The sequence below is a fragment of the Chaetodon auriga genome, chromosome 15, assembly GCF_051107435.1.
Source record: "Chaetodon auriga isolate fChaAug3 chromosome 15, fChaAug3.hap1, whole genome shotgun sequence".
Taxonomy (NCBI): Eukaryota; Metazoa; Chordata; class Actinopteri; order Chaetodontiformes; family Chaetodontidae; genus Chaetodon; species Chaetodon auriga.
Window position 1 is genome coordinate 575001 of NC_135088.1, and position 22500 is coordinate 597500.

Consider the following 22500-nt stretch of genomic DNA (forward strand, 5'->3'; position numbering starts at 1 on the left):
ACAGCCAGACCAGCTGCTTCCCCTTCTTTACGGCCTTTGTGCTGAGACAGACTAATGGACTATCTGTGACCTCATGTTTAACCAACAGATATGTGACTGTTATCAATCATTGATCTCTTATATTGACGTACAGTACATATTCTGAATTAGTATCCACAAATATCTTTCACAAAATCAATTTTTGGATTTTGACCGCACAAAAGAAAAAAAAAAACAAAACAATTCAGTTCTTATCAAACAGACGCCATCAGGGACTGAGGAAGAGGAGCTTTAACCACAGCTGAGGAGACAGCTGGCTCTTCGGTGGAATCTTCTTTGTTTGCTTTTCCTCAGTCTCTGGGTGTCAAGTTTCAAAAAGCTGACTCTGAATTTAAAGAACCGAAGTTGCAATTTGTAGTAGTAGTAGTACCACGATCTTAAAGCTCTTAACTGCAGGCTGAAAAGTTGTCTCACTGCCATCTCGGGCTGAAAGTTTCAAGTCTATTTCCCATTTGACCACCACCACCAATAGGTACGGTCAGAAGTGCACTCTCTTGCACCTGCAACCACACCAACCACTGTTGTCACAGTGTCCTGACAAACCCTGGAGTATACATCTACATCGTTGAGCAAAGTGAGAATTAAACCACTGGAAGTCAGCAAGAACAACATTTCAGCTGCTGTTAAAGCCTTAAAAGCCTCTATTCTCAATCAGTTTCTCACTCTGATTAGGTCCTGATAGATTAACAATTCTATTCTATTACTTGTTATGGGTCCACCCTCTAATAGGGTCACAGACTCATAGAAGTTGAGTTACATCCATGTAACTACTTTTCCTACTAGAAATACAGTTGACAATACGTTTTTCTTTTCAGAGTGTAGCTGCTGAAGTTTGGGGTTCTGGGGTGTGGGTCTGATGGGGGTAAGGGGGATGGGGTAAACCAACACATGACCTTGGGACCAGGCCAAGCGACCTCTAGAACTGACCTTTCTGCCGGAGTCCTTGTGTCCACACTCCCCCTTGTCATACCACCACTTGTTTTTCAACTTGTCTAAGACGGCTTGTTCATTGAGCTTCAGTACTGCTAGGTTTACTGGGATTCTTCAAAAAACCATGAGAGGAAGGGAGGGGGGTTGGGAATAACATAAATAACATTATGCACCTCCATGTTATCTTATGTTATTGTTCAGCTGCAGAGTAACAGGGCTGCGGTGGCTACAGCAGCAGCGGCAGCAACGCTTTTAGCAAAACTGGCATCTGCAGCATAGATGCTTTGGTATGCTACTAAGAACACCTCAACAACAGAAAGAAAACAAAACCAAACAAAAAACAGGCACAATCACACATAAAACAGTTTTGGAAAATGTCAGTGTCAAAGTGATATGCGTTAATACTCCATCTAGCTTGCTTTGGCCTAACTCCCTACGTGCGAGATGTGTATTACTATATCACTTTGGGTAACCGGCAAGACCTGAAAACACTCCGGGATCTTTGGGTTTACTGAGTCTGCTGTCCAAGAACCAGAAATCATAGAAACCATTTTGTGGTGGAGAAAGCTTGAAGGATTGCTGCAGTTTAAGGTTTTGGGGGATGGGGTCAGCACTGTCCAAAAACAAGGAACTGATGCTCTTATTCATGACTGATTCAAAAGGTAAGACGACCAGAGGGGGTATTTTACTCGGCGGGCTAACAGGATAATCCTGGTTTAATTTTTTTAAGTTGCTTTGTTGTACTATCAATAATCTCCATGTATAGATTTGGATTCTCCTTTGCTGTACATATATGTGGATTACATAATGTCTGAATACTTATACTTTATCATACAGAAAATACCTAAACCAGTGGCCAACCTTCCTTTCCCCAGAATATGATAAAAGGTGCTAAACATGGCATTTCTACGCCAACCTCACAAAATTCATAAACTAGTCTTTTCAAAATGGAATTTGTATCTAGGTTCAGCTACTCTGGTGCCAGGGCTTGATACGAGGTAAGTGCTCGCACAGGTGAGTCACTGGGGTGCCTCTTACAGAAAAAACAGCACATTTCTTGGATCATGCTGAAAAACTGCTCCTAGCAACTGTGACCAGTTTCCTAAGGGACTGAAAATGATGTAGGTGGGCTGGATAACGTCAGTCATGACTGACCTCATTACGGGAAGCCCAGAACAATTACCGCTTTCCCAAACCAACAATGGTTGTGCATCAGTTTTTATTATTCTGATAAGCTCAAAACAAGAATACATCATAGATCCACTCTGATTCTACTCCTGAACCAAGAATACAAGATAATGTTTAATTGGACATTTTCCAATTGATTTTGGATTAAATCAGCCTGCTGCCTCTATTAAAGTGGGATCTCTGCTCTAAAGGTCCTGTTTTGTTGTGAAAGCTTTCTAAGTGTGTTTTACAAAATACCCCCTGGATCAGAAGGTGAGAAGTCAGAAATTTTCAACAGGGCCTGACAATGAATCATTTTGATGGATAAAATCACCTCCTATTCCTGAGGTGGAACCAGTGCTATTACTTCTGTGACAGACACCAAACAGTAGATCCCAGTCTAGTTTCCATGGTGCCATCTGGAGTGTTTTATGCTTGATATATAAGTTGTGGGTTGTTGCCGGTTACCCCTGTGTACCATTGCCTGTCGTTACCCGTTGGGGGTTACGGTGATCTGACCTTGGAGTCCCCTCCCCCGGTGCCGCACTCTCCTTTGTCATACCACCATCTGTTTTTCAATTTGTCCAACAGGCCCTGCTCGTTCAGTTTTAATACTGCCAAGTTAACAGGGTTTCTACGGGGATGATAGCAATAAGGGATAGAAGGGAACTATGTGTTAATGAGCAGAGGACTGCCATAGTGAAAATAGCAACATCATTCGATCTACTTATGACAGGGATGGTATGATTAGAGTAATAATACAATGAATGGTTCTTCAAAGGACATTTTCACTGCTATTCCACCCAGACCTTGTTAAAATGTTCTTCCCAACGTCCTCATTATGCTTTTGTCTTTGCTGATTTAACTAAGATGACTGATGTTGGTAATAACATGAACATCAAACAAACACACACATTAACATCAAGTTGATGCTCATGTATGTGATACATTCATCATTGTCAATACATGCACAGTTAGGAGCCGTGCTCTTAATTCAGGATCAGGGTGTTATTCATGACTGATTCATCTTGGCCACTTCAGCTAAAGCGTTAATCTCAATACGATAAAGGGAGCTTTGATGGTTTGGGGAGGCCATCAAATTGAGCCACTGCTACTTGACAGTCAGAGGAGCCATTTCAGAAGAATCCTAGAAAGAATCTCTCTGGGAAGTCTTCCTCTGGACATGTCCAAAGCACGACAGACTGGCAGGCCAACCATGGGTAAAACTTGGACATGCTGCCACCTGGCCTACAACCACTTGGGGATCCTCCAGGACAGGCTGGTGGGAGTTGTTGGAGAAAAACACATAGGCTGTGACATTTGAATGGATTGATGGATGGCAAAACTGCTCCGCTGGCTTGTGTTGAGTCCAGTGATCAGATGTAGCAGAAAGGTCAGTTTTTTGTAACCAACATTGTCTGTGAGGTATACAACTGAAGGAAAACAACATTCCAATATGGTCTGGGTAGAAAAGCAGAAATGTGTTCTATTTCTAACCACTGCGCAGCAAACTCAGGTTGCATTTATTTCCATTCATTACTTGATAAATAAAGAAGGAACAACAGTCAAAGGTTTGGACATAAACACCATGTGGAACATGTTGACATAACAAGCTCCGGTTTAATGAAGGGAAGTGGGTGGCAAATGTGTTTTACTCTTCTGCCAATTTCCTACCATGTGGTATTCCTCTGCAAAACACAGAAAGATCTACAAGTTGCCTGTTGTTCCCCTTTACGTGACGATCAAAGCTATAGACTGGCAGTAAGGTAGGTGATGTGTCTATGGTGATGGCAAAGAAACATGAATTAATACAAGAGACAAACACAACAATTAATGATTGACACAGCAAAGAAGAGTTTTGTTCTAAAGTGCATTAAGTGTATATAATATACATTAATTAAAATAACTGAATAACAATTCAGTGTAAAGCATAAAAAGTCCAGTTGAAACATGAATAAATGCAAAAATGACTGCGTTAATCCAACAAGAAAAATCAATTTGTAATCTTAATAGAACCAGGAACAACTGTCCTGCTGTGTAAGAAATTCAGGCGTGTATTAATAAAATGGTGCCATAAAACTAAAATATATTGTATTTCTTGACACAAATGAAGTTAGCATTAAACTTTGGTCAGAATGGTGGCTGGCCAAACAGAAGTGAAGTAATCCGACTTTCAATGACCAAATTATGGGATTGTTATCTCAATCAGGTCTTAGTCAGTAGACCATCAAAGCCACTGCTGTCAATCGTTGGCCAATAAACAGGTTTACATGTGGCCTGCTTCACCTGGACTAGAAGTAGGAGTGAAACTTAACACCACATATTCTTGATATTAGTACTCATCTATCTGAATCAATCCTTTAGAAACTGTAACGCTGTCAATTTGGAACAATACTCTCCAGATGATCTACTTTGAACAGCAGCACAGTCATCATAGGTCTTAGCAACAGTGATTCTGCAACAGCAGACAAAGCAGAGACATGAGCGGGAATCAGGTGATCGTAGTTTTATCAGTGGAAATGGTCAAATGAAGTATTTGTTAGTACTGAGAGCTCCTCAACCCAGAGACAGAGTGAAGAGTGCGCTCAACTACAACTTGTGAGGTAGTGTTTTTGGCGTGCAAAGGTGTTCAGGAGTTACGTGGCAGCTGATCACCAAACCTGACTCCTCTTTGTTCTCCTTTCAAAAAGGGTTAATGATTTTTGTGCTTCATCATCTGCAACAACGTGCACACCAGTAACGAACGAGAAGACAGCAGAGGCACACGACTTCCACGGCTCTGCTTTGTTTCACCAGAAACGTGAATTTAAGTCACTGTTCATCAACTGTTCAGAGCAGAGCGACCACAAACTCTCTCTCTCTCACACACACACACACACACACACACACACACACACACACACACACACACACACACTTTTTCCAGTGATTAATTTCATAACATAGAAGAACATACAAATTCTGACATTCAGCATGTGCTTATCTCGTCTTTGGAGTAATTTACTTGCTCTGACTCTGGGTTGGCTGTAAAATGCTGATGTGAAGCAGAAAGAATGAGAACAAGATGTTCTCTCACAGAACATCTGATAAAAACATGGAAGAGTCCACTGATGTCTGAAAGACTGAAAGGGACGAACATGACTTTGGAATGCTGCTGTCAGGTAAAAACAATGCCACCCAAAATCCAGTGTGGATGAAAAACATGTTTAACTGAGCTAAGATTTTTAGTTTTTTATCCAGTTTTGATTTGATTTATGTTTATATATGAACTAATTCCATCAGCAAATATTCAAACTACCTGGCACCTCCAGGTTCTTGAACTGAACCAGAGAAATGAGGAATGAGTATGAAGGTGAATGTTCTGTAGGGCGTGACTAGCAGGCTGCTGGTTGTACTGGTGTTCTGCACGGTGGGTTCTGGGTGAAGAAACGTCTCTTTGGCATGAATGGAACTCAGAGACATCTGAAAAATGACTGGAGGCCACAAGTACTGACCACTTTTAGACAAGAGTACACTTGATGTGTACAATGACTAGTAATTACTGTGTATCTGTAAGATAAATGTAGGGAGTAAAAAGAACATTTTCCCCTGTAAATTATAGTTGTGTACAATTGTGAAACATCATGAAAATAGAAATACTTAAGTAAAGGACAATTACCTTAGAAGTGAACTTAAGTACAGCACTTGTGTAACTGTACTCCATCACTGGGCAGGGTGGATGTTAGAGAGCTCAGTGTGACTGCTAGAGAGCTTTGGTACACCTGGTGGTTCAAGGACATCACACAGTGGTTCCAGGTGCTTGTATGCCTGTCTGGTCTGTTACTGTGGTGATTCTGGGTGATGTCAGGGTGTGAGAGTACAGAGAGTACAGAGAGTACAGAGAGTACAGAGAGTACAGAGAGTACAGAGAGTACAGTGTATTTCTCTGTTGTCAGGGAGTCAGGAGCATCTATCATTCCTTCTGATTCAGCTGAAATTCATATTTCATTCAGTAACTATCAGCCAAACAAATGTGAACGAGGAAGTCTTCTTATTTAATGGGAGGTTTTATCTGACAGCAGCAATGCTCTTAGACAGACAGACAGACAGACAGACAGACAGACAGACAGACAGACAGACAGCACTGTCAGTATGACGGTGACTGTGGAGGCAGAGACAGGCAGGCTGGCAGTCAGACAGGCTGAAGAGATGACGTGACAACAGACAGAAAAACAGGCCGACAGATCAGAAACAGGCAGACAGACTGAAACACTGAGACAGACAGACAGAAAAACACACATATTGACAAAGACAAACAACAGAGAGAGAGAGAGAGGAAGAGAGACAGAGAGAGAGACAAGACAGACAGACAGATTAAGAGACTGACAGCGGGACAGACAGACAGACTGACAGACAAACAAACACGCAGACAGTAAACAAGTCTAAGAGCCAAATCTGACAAAGTGCTCTGTGAGGCTGAGCTTACTTCTTCTGTTTTCATGTATGTAAATGTTTGCGAGTAAACAGAAAACACACACAGTTAGCTGTCATACTCTACTCAACAGTGCTCGGAGCCCTCATCCAAGGACTCCACGCATCAGTTTGGACATGTCCTGTGGCTTGATTTTAATTCTGTGTGTGAACAAGTGCTCCATGCTCTGCAGCGATGGGACCAAGTCAGTGTTTTTCAAGTATCAGCTAAGTTTTAGCTCTTCACTCCAAGTCCAAAGTCAAGTCCCAAGCTCTAAACTTCAAGCTTAAAGTCCCTAACAAGTCATACTGCATTTTGTCCTCCACACTCGAACTACACCCACGTGGCCTGATGCCTCTGCCGACCAATCAACTAGCAGTTTACGTCCATGTCTGCTCAGACTCATGTAATACATGTAGGGAAGACTTTGAGGGATTCAATAGAAGGTATTAAGTGCATTTTTTGCTTCTGAATGTATGAAAAAAGATGCAGTTACTTCAAGTCATGAGGCTCAAGTCCTCATTTAGTCAAAAGTCATTGTTAACAAGGTCAAAGTGAGTCTGAAGTGATCTCACACGACTTGAGTCCACACCTCTGCACTTCAGAGACCACTGCTTCGATCCCACATCACTGTTATATTCTACAATGTTTTAGCTTTAAAATATGTAAATTTAGTTTGGTTCGTGTAACCAATCCCACTGTTTGACTACATCTCCTTTTTACTTCTGAATCCATTCATCTACCTGTGATATAAAACCATGAGAACAACACTCATGGAAGAACATTTCTCTTTGCTAACTGAACATGTGCAACGTGCCGATGGCGTGGATCAACCTGCGACACTGCTGGGTACCATTAATTGTGTGTGCACATGTCTGGTTTGACTGGCCTAATTTCCCACAAAAACAGACAAAACAGGACACCGACATCAGCCCACATTCGCCGTCCCCCGTCCAGAGATCCAGAGTGTACCTGAGGGGCGATCCTTTGGGTGTGGCCACGCCGTAGCCTTTAGAGTCGAGGTTGCCTCCTACTTTCATGGTGTCGCAGGGCTTCCTCTGCTCGATGTACTCATTCATGGACGACTCCAGCAGGTAGGCGTACTTCCCCTTGGACTTTCTGACTCTAATCACACCCTCATTGGTGTTCTTGACGAACACCGAAGGGTCTGCGCTCCTCATGTACGACCACATCTTCTCAAAAACGGCTATCTTTGACCGCTAAAGTAGGAACAGACGGTAAAGACAGAACAAGATTATTAGGGGATCAAAGTGCATGTTACTGAGCATGCAGGACAACGTAAACCAAGAGCCCTCACCCTGAAGAACTCTTTGGTGGAGCCTCCGTCCAGGGTCCCGTAGGCGATCTCTGTCTGCTTGGCCAGGTCCTCTGCGCTCTCTATGGGGGACACCATTCTCTCCACAGTGAGGAAGGCTGCCAGGTTGGCTGTATAGGAGGAGATGATGATGAGGGTGAAAAACCACCAAACTCCTCCGACGATTCGACCTGAGAGAGACCTGGAGAGAATGAGGAGGGAGAAAGCAGACGAATCGCAAGCTTGATTTGATTATTTGGTCAGGATAGTCCCACTGAGAGCAGAGCTGTCTGTCTGAATACTGAGTTCACGCTCACAGTTACACAGTCTGGTCTGCGGGCTGCTCAGAAGCTCCACTGGACCAGTTGGAGTTTAAGGAATTTGCTCAGGGGAACCTCAAAGGTGGTAACGAAGGAGGGCCGAGTGCCGCTTCAGGCATATTCAATTCAATTCAATATTCCTTTATTTGTCCCACGAGAGGAAATTCCAGAATACAGCAGCATCAGTAGAGCAGATTAATATAAGAAGTGTACACAAATTAGAAACAACATCAGAATATATACAAAAGAGTGAGAATTTTTAAATAAAAATAAAAGAAAGAAATTGTAAAAAACTGTAAGAAATTGTAAGAAATTGTAGATCGTATTTACAGACTGTTATGTACATGTTTTATTGCACAGCTTATTGTTCAGACTACTGCACTGATTGCTTGGAGTAGTTTTTGTTGTACTGTCTGACAGCTGCAGGGAGGAATGACCTGCGATACTGCTCCTTCACACACTTTGGACGTAGCATCCTGTCACTGATGGAGCTCCTCAGTGCAGTGAGTGTGTGTTGGAGGGGGTGGGAGTCATTGTCTGTCATGGAGGACAGCTTGGCTGTCATCCCCCCCCCCCCCACCTCCTCCACCAGTTCCAGAGGGCATCCCAGGACAGAGCTGGCCTTCCTGATGAGTTTGTCCAGCCTCTTCCTGTCAGCTGAAGTGATGCTGCTCCCCCAGCAGACTACACCATAGAAAATGGCAGAGGCCACAACAGAGTCATAGAAGGTCTTCAGGAGTGCCCCACGCACCCCCAAAGACCTCAGCCTCCTGAGCAGGTAGAGTCTGCTCTGGGTTATTCACAGTGTTTACGTTTTTTCAACCTGCGCCACAGCTTAATCTGTTTATGCCTCCACTTGGCTCTATCGCCAGCAAACATAAGATCATATTCATGCAGACTGTACACAAGTTCATATTTCACCGTCTCCTCGTAAAATTAGCTCCGTAGATTCACTGTCTTCTCTGGATGTCACAAAACATCCAGAGAGAAGACTGAAACTGTGTTTACAGCAAAGCTCCAGAGGCAGCATGTCTGAGCCTTCTTCAAGTCCCAGCTCCTTAAAAGCAAGGTTTCAGCTAAAGGCTGACCAAAAAAAAGGTTAAACTCTCAGCTTTACCGTTTCTTACTGCACAGCATCAAGCAGCTGTAGTCCCTCTACGTTACACACACAGGAAACGAATGAAAAATATTCAAAATGTTTTAAATTAGAACAGAACCAACCAGTGAAACAGAACAAAGGTTATAAAAGCAGCACTAAAGAAATCAAGAAAAAAGGAAACTAAACAATATTTACAGGTTAGTCAGATTCACCAATAGATTACTGCCACACTCTCGAACGGGTCTTCCCGAGTAAGAATTAATTGGCTTCAGGACCAAATAAACGATCGTATTCCAGTTCTCAAACAGCTCTGCTGAGTACCCTTCAGCTCCTGGTCTACAGATCTGGTCTGGCCCCTGAATATGTATATGTAACCAGGCTGATCCAGCTTACAGTGCTCAGCTAACTGCAGCTCTACTCTTCTGCTTTAGGAAGAAACTTAACACATTTTTGTGTGGCTCGGCTTTTAATTAGGTGTGTGTGTGTGTGTGTGTGTGTGTGTGTAGTTGCAGTCTTACGGTTAATGACTCTGCATTGCTCGGTTTAATGAACCTAGTGAAGGTGACCTTGGTTGGTTCGCCTGCCTCTCTGCCTCTCTGTGGATCCAACATTTTGTTTCAGGCATTAAATCTTCAAACCTTGAGCAGCGATACAGATAATATTCCCAAGAGGATGATCCCGAAAGATTTAGGTGGCGCCTTGACCTTCTGTCTGGAGTCATCTCTGGGTCAAAAGTCATCCATGACTGGTGCAGAAATTCAGTTCTCAATGACAGAAAGCAAAGAATGTTTGCTGTTTTTCCACCAGAGAGGCTTCAGGAGCAACGTGTGCTCTCTGCTGAATCACTGGACAGGTGACACAGGTGCTACTCTTATTCTTTATTTCCTACAGTAGGTGTGACAGCTGACACTGAACTGCTGTGAATGCAGGAGAGACGGCTCTGCCTGCAGGGACACACAAACACAGGCGTCCATACCTCACATCAGGGTCAAACACATCGACACACGCACACAAATGGCATCATACACCGACACACACACTCCTCCGGTCCTAACCAGCTCGTCTAAAGGTGACCCTGCGTGGTGTGTAGCATTAACACACACACACACACACACACACAAGTCCAGTTGGACTTCATGGTACACTCTGCAGTGTTGAAGGAAGCATTCACACCCTTTACTCCAGTAAAAGTACTGATACTACACTGTACTCTGTTACAAGTACTGAATTGGCTATGTAAGTAAAAGTCTAAGTTATTGAGGAGAACGCACTCAAAGTAAAAGTACTCAATGCAGAAAATGTAAAAGCAGGGTTTTACTGTTGGAGTTGCTTGAGGCGGAGCTCATTTTGAACGATTTCGTACTGGACTGCAGCTGAGGATTATTTCCATTCTGCATTAATTTGATGATTATTTTCTCCATTAATCGATTGATTGGTTCGTCCAACCAACAGTCCAAATCTCAAAATGATTAAAAATACACTAAAGTTATTAAATAATCAAAATGATTACAAGAAAAAAGCAGCAAACGATGACTGAGACTGATCAGCTGTCTCAACACACACACACACACACACACACACACACACACTATCTATGCTACACATACAGTGAATAATGTATGTTGTAAGGAGATGTTTGACTACAGCATCGGTTTAATGAGGTTCTGAAAAAGCAATCAAAGCACACACACAGTGACACACACACTCATACATACACAAACACACAGACAGAGCGCAGTAGATCCAGAATAGAAACAGCCTGAGGCCTTCACACGGCTGTAACATACGACGAACCCGGCAGCTCGTCACACAGGATTGTATGTTTCATAACTTCATGTGTGTGTGTGAGTGTGATGATATGTCTACATTAATAAGTGCTGTACATCACTGATGGTATGTTCCTGTATCTACGTATCTCAGTCTGCCTTTGTTCTCCTATGTTTGTGAGGACATTTTGTCTGTTTGTGGGTTTAGGGTCAGTGGACGTACCCGTTATAAAGAATGGACCATTTCAGATTAATACATATTATCATACTGCATTATAGTCACTGCTGTGTTTATGTCTTCATCACTTTAATGTTGCAGTTGGTGAAGGTGGAGCTCTAGTTTCTACCCTCTGATGAATTGTCTCAGCCTACAATCCAAAAATAATCAAATAAAGTCCGAGCACCTCAAACCTGGACTTAAAGCTGCCGTGCAGCACTTTCACAGGTAAACGAACGTCCTTTACAGCGAGGTCCTCGTCAAACGAGTTCAACGCTGGCGAAGCCCATCACTATCTGACCGCATGCTGGGCTTTTTCAATCTGGTGTCTGTGGTGACATTCCCACTCTGGCCACTAGGACTGATGTGTTTCACTTCAACCAGCAACGATTGGTTTGCCAGAGCCGAAGGAGGAGCAACCCTAGTGACGGAGTAGCGACAGCGACCAGTTGTGTGGAGGAGCCGATGGTGTTTGTTAAGTACCTTCACTGCCACCAGGGGGAGACAAAAGGTCCGCGCTGCAGGCTCACGTACAGCACTTGAGTAAATACATTGAGTTACTTTCCATCAGTGTTCGACACACAGGTGTTGCATTTGTCCAGGTGTCCTACCTGGGGGAGATGTCACAGCCCTGCTGCATGAAGGCCCCGAGTGAGAACCAGAGAGAGTTAAAGATCCCGAAGTCATTGGTGTGTTCTGCAGTCTCTTTTTCCTTCTGCTGGTTCTGGTTCTGGACCTGAGCCTGGGAGTACCCTGAGAAACCAAACAGAAGACCAACAGGTGAAAATCCAGTTTCACGTTACAAGGATTAAAATAAAGGTGATGATGATGATGGTGAGGTACCTGGAGAGTGAGAGAGCTCAGAGGATGACGCTGGCAGAGCTCGTCGAGAGGCAGAGGAGGGCAGAGTTTCATCTTCATCATCGGAGTCTTCACCCTGCCATTCATAAGGACTGAAACGACTCACCTGAGACACAGAGACACGAGTGCTGTCAGCTTGATGCAGGCTCAGTTAACGTGTCAGCAGAGAAAGTACTGGTACTGCAGTAAAACGCCTCCTGTGCACAAAGTATTCTTTACACACTCCATCTCACCAGAAAGAGCACCACGCTGACTCCGATGTAGGCGAAGACGATGCACATCCAGATCTCGTAGGCCAGCGGGTCGAGGAAGGAGAAGACGCCCGGCTTGGATTTGGTGGGTTTCTTGATCATGATGGAGATTCCCAGAGACATGAAGGGTTTGGTGAAGTCGATCACCTGCTCGCGCACCAGAGTGATGGTCAGCGGGGCGACCGCCACGTCGGCCTTCTGCAGAGAGAAAATCTGTCTTACAAATCCGATCCTCCATCATCCTGATGTCTCTCTCCCAGCAATGTTCTCAAGCTCCTCCTGCGGGATCCCAAGACATTCCAGGCCAGATGAGGAATGTCATCCCTCCAGTGAGGTCAGGGTCTGCCTCAGGTCTCCTCCTGATGCCCAGGAGGCATCCTGATCAGATGCCCGAACCATCTCAGCTGACCCCTTCACACATGAATGAGCAGCAGCTCTCCTCCTGCTCCCTCCAGATACCCGAGCTCCTCGCCCCATGTCTAAGACTCACTCCTGACCTTTGAGGAGCTGTCGACCATCTTTACATACAGTGACTGGTCTGTACGTGTGTTTTTGTGCGTCTGTGTGTTTTTCCATCATCACTGCTTTTTATTCTCTTCTGTTCATGAAGTTAAAACATGTTCAGGTGAAGAACATACAGCATACATCATATCCCGTATGCTTGTTTCCATTTGCATGTTTTTTGTTTTTTTTTTACTCTCTGTGCACTTATGGTTCATTCTGTAACCCTTGAACACACCGACAGGAGTCTTTGTCATCCTTTAAATTCAATTAAAAAACCTTTTTCCATTATTAATTGATTTGCTTTTTGATCACGAGCTCAGTCTGTAGCAGTCAGATCTGTTCTGTAGGGGAGTTTGTGTCCATCTGCACCCTCCTGTTTACTTTTGTTACCAAGTTGCAAAATTGTTGTTTGTTCCAAGTCAATGTTCCCACAACAACTTTACAAATCATGAATGTGTACAACTTGTTCATGAACATTTGTGCTGATTAGAGTCACTGATCATGTTGTTCTGGCCTAAATATCTACAAATTCATTTTTTCCTTTTCACTCTGTTGGTGTTCACGTGTTGCTTGAGGTCTGGATTCGACCTATTCACATGAAAAGTGACTAAACTCAGCACCACCTGGCAGTGCTTCATAGCACTTACAGCCCCAGTTCAACCAAGAATTACATTTCCTTCTCGGATTTGTTTTATTTTGAAAATATTTAGTTTCCTGGGGAAGAATAGGTCCAGTGCTGTAAAAAAAAGCATTGCTGCCTTTCTTTTTTTTTTTTTTTTCTTTCTACATTTAGGACGTGTTTCTACAGATTCACTCTCCTGTAGGAACCAATGAGCTTGGAGCTGAGAGCCACAGTCAGGAAGTCAGACTAACACTTTGCTGGTTCGGGTTTTTTCACTGTATTTGTCAAAACAAAGAGAAATGGAGAATAATGCAGACCACATCCTTGAGCAGGCTAACTTTCAAGTTTCACCTTCAGTGAAGTTGTCGCTTCCAGCTGCGTGACCACAGCTCAGAGAACTTCGACTGTATGGGTCTGCTCACACTCACCCCGTACACCAGCTCTCCCACCATGCCGTTCCACATCTTCGTCTCAGAGTCTCTGGCGCCGTACTTGCCGTCGCCCACCAGCTCGAGCCGGTAGACGAAGCCAACGTGTTTGGCGATCTCTGAGGCCAGTTCAGCACAGTAACCTTCGTACTTGTCATTTCCTTCCAACTGCTCGTGGTTCTTCTTCAGCATCATGTATGGAGCTTCCTGTGTGGAGACAGATGGTGGTCAGATTCAGATGCTGTGGATTTGAAAGGGCAACACTTTTTCATTCACTTCAATTTAAATTTAAAGCCAGCTAAGCTGTGAACATGTTTTCTCAGCCTTACCAGTATGGTGGTGACCACGTATGTCCTGTTCTGCAGGCCGTAAAACTCCTCCACAACCGGCCTGTAGACAGCCGTGTTCACGTAGCCTCTCCTCTCGTTCCAGTAGCCAATCTGCACACACACAGCAGCAGAGTCTCACTACAAGTCTTCAGACTCTGCTGTCTGTCTCAGCTTTAATCCGACAGGTTCCTTGTTTCTGTTAATCTGTGTTTTTCTTCTGGAGGTTCTGTCGCAGCTGCTTTCCTTGTCTGTTAGTTTTTGCTTTGCTTTTTTTCCCCCAACTGAAGAAAAGCAAGGATACATCAGTTTTTCAAAATGTGAAGCTCAGCACTCAGCAGAGGATGTGAGGGGTGCTAATGAACTGTACGCTGTTAGCTCCTGAGTTCAGCTCCTGTGGCTTCTCTTGGTTTGTGCTGGTCACTGGTTGTTTGCCGCAAAGTAACTGGTCCCAATAAAGATGCAGCAAACACTAAACCTAACTTTCAGGCCTTAAATGGTGCATTTGAGGCGTCTGTGTGTCATCTCATAAACTACAAAGCAAGCACAATTATGTCCCCTATTACAATGATAATTCATACTATAAACTGTGTTGTCTGACGGGTTTTAAAAGAGAGCTGAGAGTCTGCAGGTTTTCATACCAAACAAGTGCTGCAGCAGCTGATTTCACTGATGATCACACCTTTAATCAGAGAGGAGGGAGCTAATCATTGAAATGAGCTGATGTAGTGAAAACCTGCCGACTCCTGACTCCGACAGTGTGACTCCACACACACTCGCTCAACAAAGGAAAACGGCGTGCAGCAGCAGCAGCACCTTCCTGGGTCCGGTGTGGCTGAGCTCCATCACAGTCAGAGTGTAGTTGGTGCGATGTCCTCGCTCATCAAACTGAACCCAGCCGGTCAGCCCCTCCAGACGCACCTGCAGACACACACACGTACACAACAGTGTGACTTGTGCAGCACTTCAGCATCAGCGCCGATGAACGTGTGGATGCTGTGTATCTGTGCGTCTTTGCTGACCTGCTGCAGTGCTCTCTGTATGTCGATGCCCTGTCCCCAGGGGGCGGGAGGGTTTGCCAGACACTCCCCCGCATTGCCACGGCGAGAGATGTCGATCCGTTGCCGGCGCAGGTTCTGAAAAGCCGTGGCCATGACGCTGACGCCATCGTAGGTCAGAGCTCCTGTGTACTGAGGACGAGCGTGAGGTTCAGCAGCGCTTCAGGAAAGATGCTGATAAATGACTGATGCTGTTTGCGACCAGCCTTTCAGGACCATTCAGTGTGTTAGCATTCATTTGTCTGACAGCTTTACTTTCTCACATTACTGCTTTTTTCCTGTCCAGTGAAAACCACATATCTCCAAACGTGTTGATTTTGAATGTTCCTTTATGGCTTGAGAAAATTCTGCTGCTTCTTACGCTACATGAATCTAAAAACCCTCTCAGATTGTGTGGAGGCTGCTTCATCACAAACCTGAAAACAAGCTGTTTTTCTGAGCTCATGAAAAGTCGACTTTTATATATGAGATACGTGTTTCTCACAGGACAGCAGCAGTACGATCTTATACAATATGATGCATTGCTGTCAATTAAACGGCCAAACAGTTAAACAGCAGTTCAAATTAGCTCAACCTTAAACACCTACGGCAGTAAAATACAACACACACATTAATGCAGCAGGAACAACATGAGATGTAACAGCAAACACAGAGTTTACTTTAAAGTAAGGTTAAGGTTTGAATTCCGGTTCGATGCGGGCCTTTTCCTTCAGTTTGTGATTGCTCTTTGTGTTTACCCTGAGCCTCCTGCGGGCCAGTTTCAGGTCTTTGCTGTCGAAGTCCAGCCAGTCCTGGTTGATCTTCTCCACAGCTGGATCAGACCGGTTCACCAGCTGGAAGCCCGTCACGTTCGGCCCGAGCTTCTGAAACTCAGTTATGTTCAGATCCATGAAGCCCTGACACACACACACACACACACACACACACACACACACACACACGCACACGCACGCGCGCAGACACACACACACACACACACACACACACACACACACACCATTTCACCGACTTAACTATGGCTGAACTCTTCATCAAAATATTACTGAAATCACCGGTTGGCCAAGTGCAAAATCTAAATCGCAGTACCTGTAGTAGACAAAGCATTGTGGTGCAACAGAGACACGCTGGTCTTTCAGTAAAAATTAGGGATGCACATTTTGGATTTTTTTTATGACCGTTAACCGACGCCCTTTAACGATTAATAACCGTTAACCGATAAGATTTAAATGCCCTTCCATGCTGCCATTCCGACATTCCGTCATTCCGACATGCTGCCATTCCGACATACCACCATTTAGACATACCACCATCCCGAAATACTGCTATTCCGACACACAAACGTCCCACCATTCCGACAAGGCTTTCCATGTAAGGAAAGGTTGGAATCAGAGAGTCACTGACTCGGCGCTGTCCGGTGCTGAACTGCAGATTTACAATGACGGCAAATAGTTAGATTACTCATCTAAAATGTAAAAAAAATGCTACAAGCTTTAGATATAATTCACAGTACTGTAGGCTTCAATCGTCCGCTATTGCTTTTTAAATTACGTCGAGAGCGAGCGCGCTGGTGATTTCTTTAATTGTGTGCTCTGCTTCATTTCCAAAATAAAGTTTGAGCTTCTGAAATCTGATTTTTAAACAGTTCTGATGGAGCTCAATGTTTATCTGGATGATGCGGCTTCATTCCGAACAATTTTACTGTAAACCTGGACGACCCGCGACGTGTCTGGAGATAAAAAAATCTTCTCAAACCGCCACGCGTCACATTTTCTCCCGGCCATCATGGAGAGCAAAGTTCGCTGCGATGGTCCTCCATCGTCTGATGCTGGATGCTTGTTTCTTAAGTGGTACTGCATTGTACTCGTACTGCTGGAGTATTTCAGTGCTGTACCGCATAATTTGCAAATGACCTCCTCCCCTTTCCAGTGGAAATTGTCCCACACAGAACTCCTTTTTGCTTTCTTCATCTTCGCTGTAAAGTGGGCTGTGATGGAAAGCATGTGATGGCATGTGTTGCACCTGTCGACACGCCCCCATGAGTTGATTGAATTACGTAGCTTAAAAACAAAATTGACCGTTAGTATTAATTGGTTAGAGTTACTGTTATCGGTTAACGGTTAAACGGTTAACCATGTGCATCCCTAGTAAAAATGAATGCAAAAATTACCATTTCCACTTAAATCGTGACTCATATCACAATCGCAATATCCTCCTCCAGTGCAGAGACTCACCAGATTGGCCAGGATGTAATGGTAGTTCTTCAAGTTTCTCCTCTGTGCAGCAATCTGAGCGAGAGAAAAGTCAGAGTAAATGATATGCTAATTACATTTTTCTGATGCTTCTAATGATGATGAAAAGCATCCATTACACATTCATCTGTGTGTGTGTGTGCGTGTGTGTGTGTGTGTGTGTGTGTGTGTGTGTGTGTGTGTGTGTGTGTGTGTGAGTCTCTCAAACAGCTGCCAATTGGAAGATTCAAATTTGTCTTTGAGGAATTAATTGCCCATCTTCGCTATCAGGAAGAGATGGAAAGAAAGAGGGAGGGAGTCTCCTCAGAGTGATGAGTCAACTGACTGAGGACAGGAAAGGAGGAGAGGGGGAGGAGAGGGCAAAGAGAGGAGAAAGAAGAGGAAGGGAGAAGAGAGGTTATACAGAGGATGGTGAGAAGGAGGTGGAGAGGGGAACAGCTGTGGAGAGGAAAGGAGGAGACAGAAGAGGAGGAGGAGGAGGAGGAAGCAGGTGCTGGCTCCCTCTCATGTCCAGCTCCTAATGAGCGTCAGTCGATGAACGCTCACTAACACAGCTGGGCTGCAGCGCTGAACGCTACTTGCTGCTGGAGGACGGAGGGAGGAGAAAACTATTTGAACAGTACTTCTCCTCAATCCCTCCATCCTCTTCACCTCCTCCTCCTCCTCTTGCCTCCTATCCTCTGTGCCACTTCCTTCTTGCTGTTGGGGTTTAGTGCTGAGCGGCCAATCAAAAGCAGCGCTCCAAATGGAAGTGAGAAAAAGAAAAGCAGCGGGTGAGAAAGTGCACTGAAACTCAGCCTGCGAGGCTTCATGAAGGCACAGCAGGACTTGGATGGATCGTCACGACAGTTTAATTATATTAACAGTTTAATCTGTCCAATGCTTTGTTCTCTGTCCAAACACCTGCAGAACTAATGACCTGATGACCTAATGATGATCTAATGACCTAATGATGACCTAATGATGATCTAATGACCTAATGATGACCTAATGATGATCTAATGACCTAATGATGACCTAATGATGATCTAATGACCTAATGATGACCTAATGACCTAATGATGACCGAACGACGATCTAACGATGTTCTAATGACCTAATGATGATCTAATGACCTAATGATGACCTAATGATGATCTAATGACATAATGATGACCTAATGATGATCTAATGACCTAATGATGATCTAATGACCTAATGATGACCTAATGATGATCTAATGACCTAATGATGACCTAATGATGATCTAATGACCTAATGATGACCTAATGATGATCTAATGACCTAATGATGACCTAATGACCTAATGATGACCGAACGACGATCTAACGATGTTCTAATGACCTAATGATGATCTAATGACCTAATGATGACCTAATGATGATCTAATGACATAATGATGACCTAATGATGATCTAATGACCTAATGATGATCTAATGACCTAATGATGACCTAATGATGATCTAATGACCTAATGATGACCTAATGATGATCTAATGACCTAATGATGACCTAATGATGATCTAATGACCTAATGATGACCTAATGATGATCTAATGACCTAATGATGATCTAATGATGATCTAATGACCTAATGATGACCTAATGATGATCTAATGACCTAATGATGACCTAATGACCTAATGATGACCTAATGATGATCTAATGACCTAATGATGACCTAACGATGATCTAATGACCTAATGATGATCTAATGACCTAATGATGACGTAATGACCTAATGATGACCGAACGACGATCTAACGATGTTCTAATGACCTAATGATGATCTAATGACCTAATGATGACGTAATGACCTAATGATGACTGAACGACAATCTAACGATGATCTAATGACCTAATGATGACCGAACGATGACCTAACGATGATCTAATGACCTAATGATGATCTAATGACCTAATGATGATCTAATGACCTAATGATGACGTAATGACCTAATGATGACCGAACGATGATCTAACGATGATCTAATGACCTAATGATGACCGAACGATGACCTAACGATGATCTAATGACCTAATGATGACGTAATGACCTAATGATGACCGAACGATGATCTAACGATGATCTAATGACCTAATGATGACCGAACGATGACCTAACGATGATCTAATGACCTAATGATGACCTAACGATGATCTAATGACCTAATGATGATCTAATGACCTAATGATGACGTAATGACCTAATGATGACCGAACGATGATCTAACGATGATCTAACGATGATCTAATGACCTAATGATGATCTAATGACCTAATGATGACCTAATGATGACCTAATGATGACCTAACGATGATCTAATGACCTAATGATGACGTAATGACCTAATGATGACGTAATGACCTAATGATGACCTAATGATGACCTAACGATGATCTAATGACCTAATGATGACGTAATGACCTAACTCATGGCCTCAGCTGCACTTTGTGTTCAGCATTAATTGTGAGAAGAAATGCAGCTTCTCTTGGTCTTAGTGCTGTTTGATAATTCTGTTGCTTTTGGTGCCTTCAAACGTGAACATGAACTTTACACCTTTCTCAAGGTTTTGACCTGTGCTTTTATTTATGTAAATGTCACTGAATATAGTCTTTATTTTCCTCTTCTTCTTTCCGGTTAATTGTCATGTCAACAACTTTCAGAAAGCCTGAAATCTGTCACCATTTCGCTTTGTTTTATGCTCCCATTTTTACCAACAGTGTAAGCACTTCAATACTCAAGCTGTCAGCTCAGCTGAACATCATCAGCCTGCAGATCCAAAGCTCCACCTGACACTTCACTCACATTCAGCTAAATGAACCAAATGAAGTCAAACTACAGTCGAGTTGAATACCACCTGACATTTTCAGCCAGGCAGCATGAAACTAAACTAAACCTAAAATAAATTCAGCTGAAGCCAGCAGCTTCATTTCACAGATCCCAATCACCACCTGATACTTCAGCCTCTGTCAGCCAGCTGGAGTTCAGCAGGAAGACGAGTTTCCCAAATGATGGCTGGTTTCTGGCCAGAGTTCACATCTTTTTCTTTTTTCTCTGCTCTCTGCTGCTGCTGTCCATCCCTCTGGTTCTTACAAACCTATTCCATAATTATCCAAAAGCACCATTTTGGCCAACTTCCTCTGGTGTCTGTCCTGCCAGTCGATTATCAATGAAACTGAAATCAAAGAGTTTAGTATTAAAATCAAAACTGTGAAAGCAGCTGCAGCTGTGGAGCAAAAATATTCAGCAGAATACCGTCCTGCTGCTCTGAAGACGCACAGCACAGCCTGCAACAAGCAAACATCACAAATACACACACCAATTAACTCAAGTTGATCTGTCCAGGATGGACATGAGAGGTGTGAGTGTGGGAGACAGTCAGAAGACAATCAGCTCTCCTCTAACCTTTCACCAATCGATGGATCGTTAGCTCGACCTCTGTCACAGATTTGTTGATATGGACGCTTAAAGGAATAAGTCAGCATTTCTGGGGAATTCATTTTCTCTTTGAGTCACTGGACACGTGCTCAGCTTATGTGCACTTAAAGATTTTCATTCAAATCGGTCAAATGTGAGTTACTGACATTGGGATCAGTGAGTGTTTTACCAGGTTGAGGATGGAGTTGAGTCGCTCCAGCTCGCAGTCGATGATGATCTGAAAGTCCTTTTTATAATCCAGATCCGCCAGCAGCTTGATGAAGGCCGTTTCTGTAAGAGCGTCCAAGTTGACGGAGGTGACCTGCCAACTCCGCTCTGCCGCCGTGTCCAAGATCCTCTGCAGCACCAACAGACCTGAGAGAGAAAGACCACGTGAATCAGTGCTTTCATCAGCTACCTGACTCTGCATGTCCCTTTGTCAACTGTCTATACGTGACGTGACGTGGAGGGAAACCACCTGAGCACAAAGACGAGCACAGGAGAAGAGCTGGGCTTTGTTTCAGCTCACATCAGACCACACTGTTTCACTTTATAGGACATAAAATGAGGAGAAAAAGACAAGAAATCCACCAGCTGATTGTGACAGCCCTAATGAGGACATGGCAAGATGATTATTAAAGGAGAGACAGCAGCTCTGCTCAGCACATTTCACCTGTGATTAAGACACATTCATGCTCTTTTTAATGAATTCATTCGTCTCTTGGTTCTCTGATGAGTCCATACGCTGTCACAGCGAAGCGTGTTTGTTGTCTGAACAAGCTACGCGTACTTAATGACAGACCTGGAAGATAAAACTTTATTTACATACATGCTGTTACAAAAACAAAAGTGTGTTGTCTCATTTTGTATGACACATGACGTCAGAACATAAAAAGGGTCTCTTGCTGTGAGACACTGATGCTCCCGTATCTTCTGACCCAAGTCCACTCTGCAGTGTTTTTATCTGTTGCCATGGTGATACAGACACGTAGCCAGGGCCCACCTGGACTCAGATGGAGGATATTATGGTCAAGTACATCCGAGACTACGGTGGGGGTCTGACAGCATTTTATTGAATCTAATTTGATTTAGCTTTGAGCATTTGAAAGCAGCTGAAGTTATAAGTGAGTCAAAGGTTCAGTAGAGATCTGCCCTCAATGCTGAGCGGCAGTTTAATGGACGTTCACGACCTGGAGCTCCGCCTGAGAAGGAGACGTGTGTGCTGATTGGATCATGTTAAACTAAGGGCTGAAGCTGACTGACTGTGACACGCTGTGTTCATGACATACTTGCTCTGCACACAGGATTACATTCACAAGGTGAACGTATTTAACTTGACTCCCACACTGACACTGACGTGAAGCTGTTTGTGTGAGTGTTTAGCCATCGAAGGGCCAAAAGTTTCATGTTACATATTCAGGTTTATCAAGGGATCAAATCACCGAGGTGAAGCTCGTTCTGTCCGACCAACGGTAC

At 43.7% G+C, this 22500-nt stretch overlaps 1 protein-coding gene across 5 annotated transcripts in view; it reads right to left on the reverse strand.

The window, feature by feature from the left end:
* The window catches only part of LOC143332454 (glutamate receptor 1-like), a 74765-nt gene that overhangs the window by 13175 nt on the left and 39090 nt on the right, over window positions 1–22500 (reverse strand). For 2 of the 5 annotated variants that reach the window (XM_076749917.1, XM_076749915.1), the window contains exons 4-16: window positions 21215–21399; window positions 17585–17638; window positions 16091–16249; window positions 15318–15485; window positions 15112–15216; window positions 14299–14409; window positions 13970–14176; window positions 12398–12613; window positions 12147–12270; window positions 11915–12056; window positions 7905–8103; window positions 7559–7806; window positions 2656–2770 (exon numbers count right to left, since the gene is read on the reverse strand). In XM_076749917.1, the coding sequence (XP_076606032.1) occupies window positions 2656–2770; window positions 7559–7806; window positions 7905–8103; window positions 11915–12056; window positions 12147–12270; window positions 12398–12613; window positions 13970–14176; window positions 14299–14409; window positions 15112–15216; window positions 15318–15485; window positions 16091–16249; window positions 17585–17638; window positions 21215–21399 (2033 nt within the window). Of the gene's footprint in view, window positions 1–949; window positions 1082–2655; window positions 2771–7558; window positions 7807–7904; window positions 8104–11914; window positions 12057–12146; window positions 12271–12397; window positions 12614–13969; window positions 14177–14298; window positions 14410–15111; window positions 15217–15317; window positions 15486–16090; window positions 16250–17584; window positions 17639–21214; window positions 21400–22500 lie in introns of those variants that run through there. The other 3 variants (XR_013078221.1, XM_076749918.1, XM_076749916.1) reach the window with 3 other exon arrangements.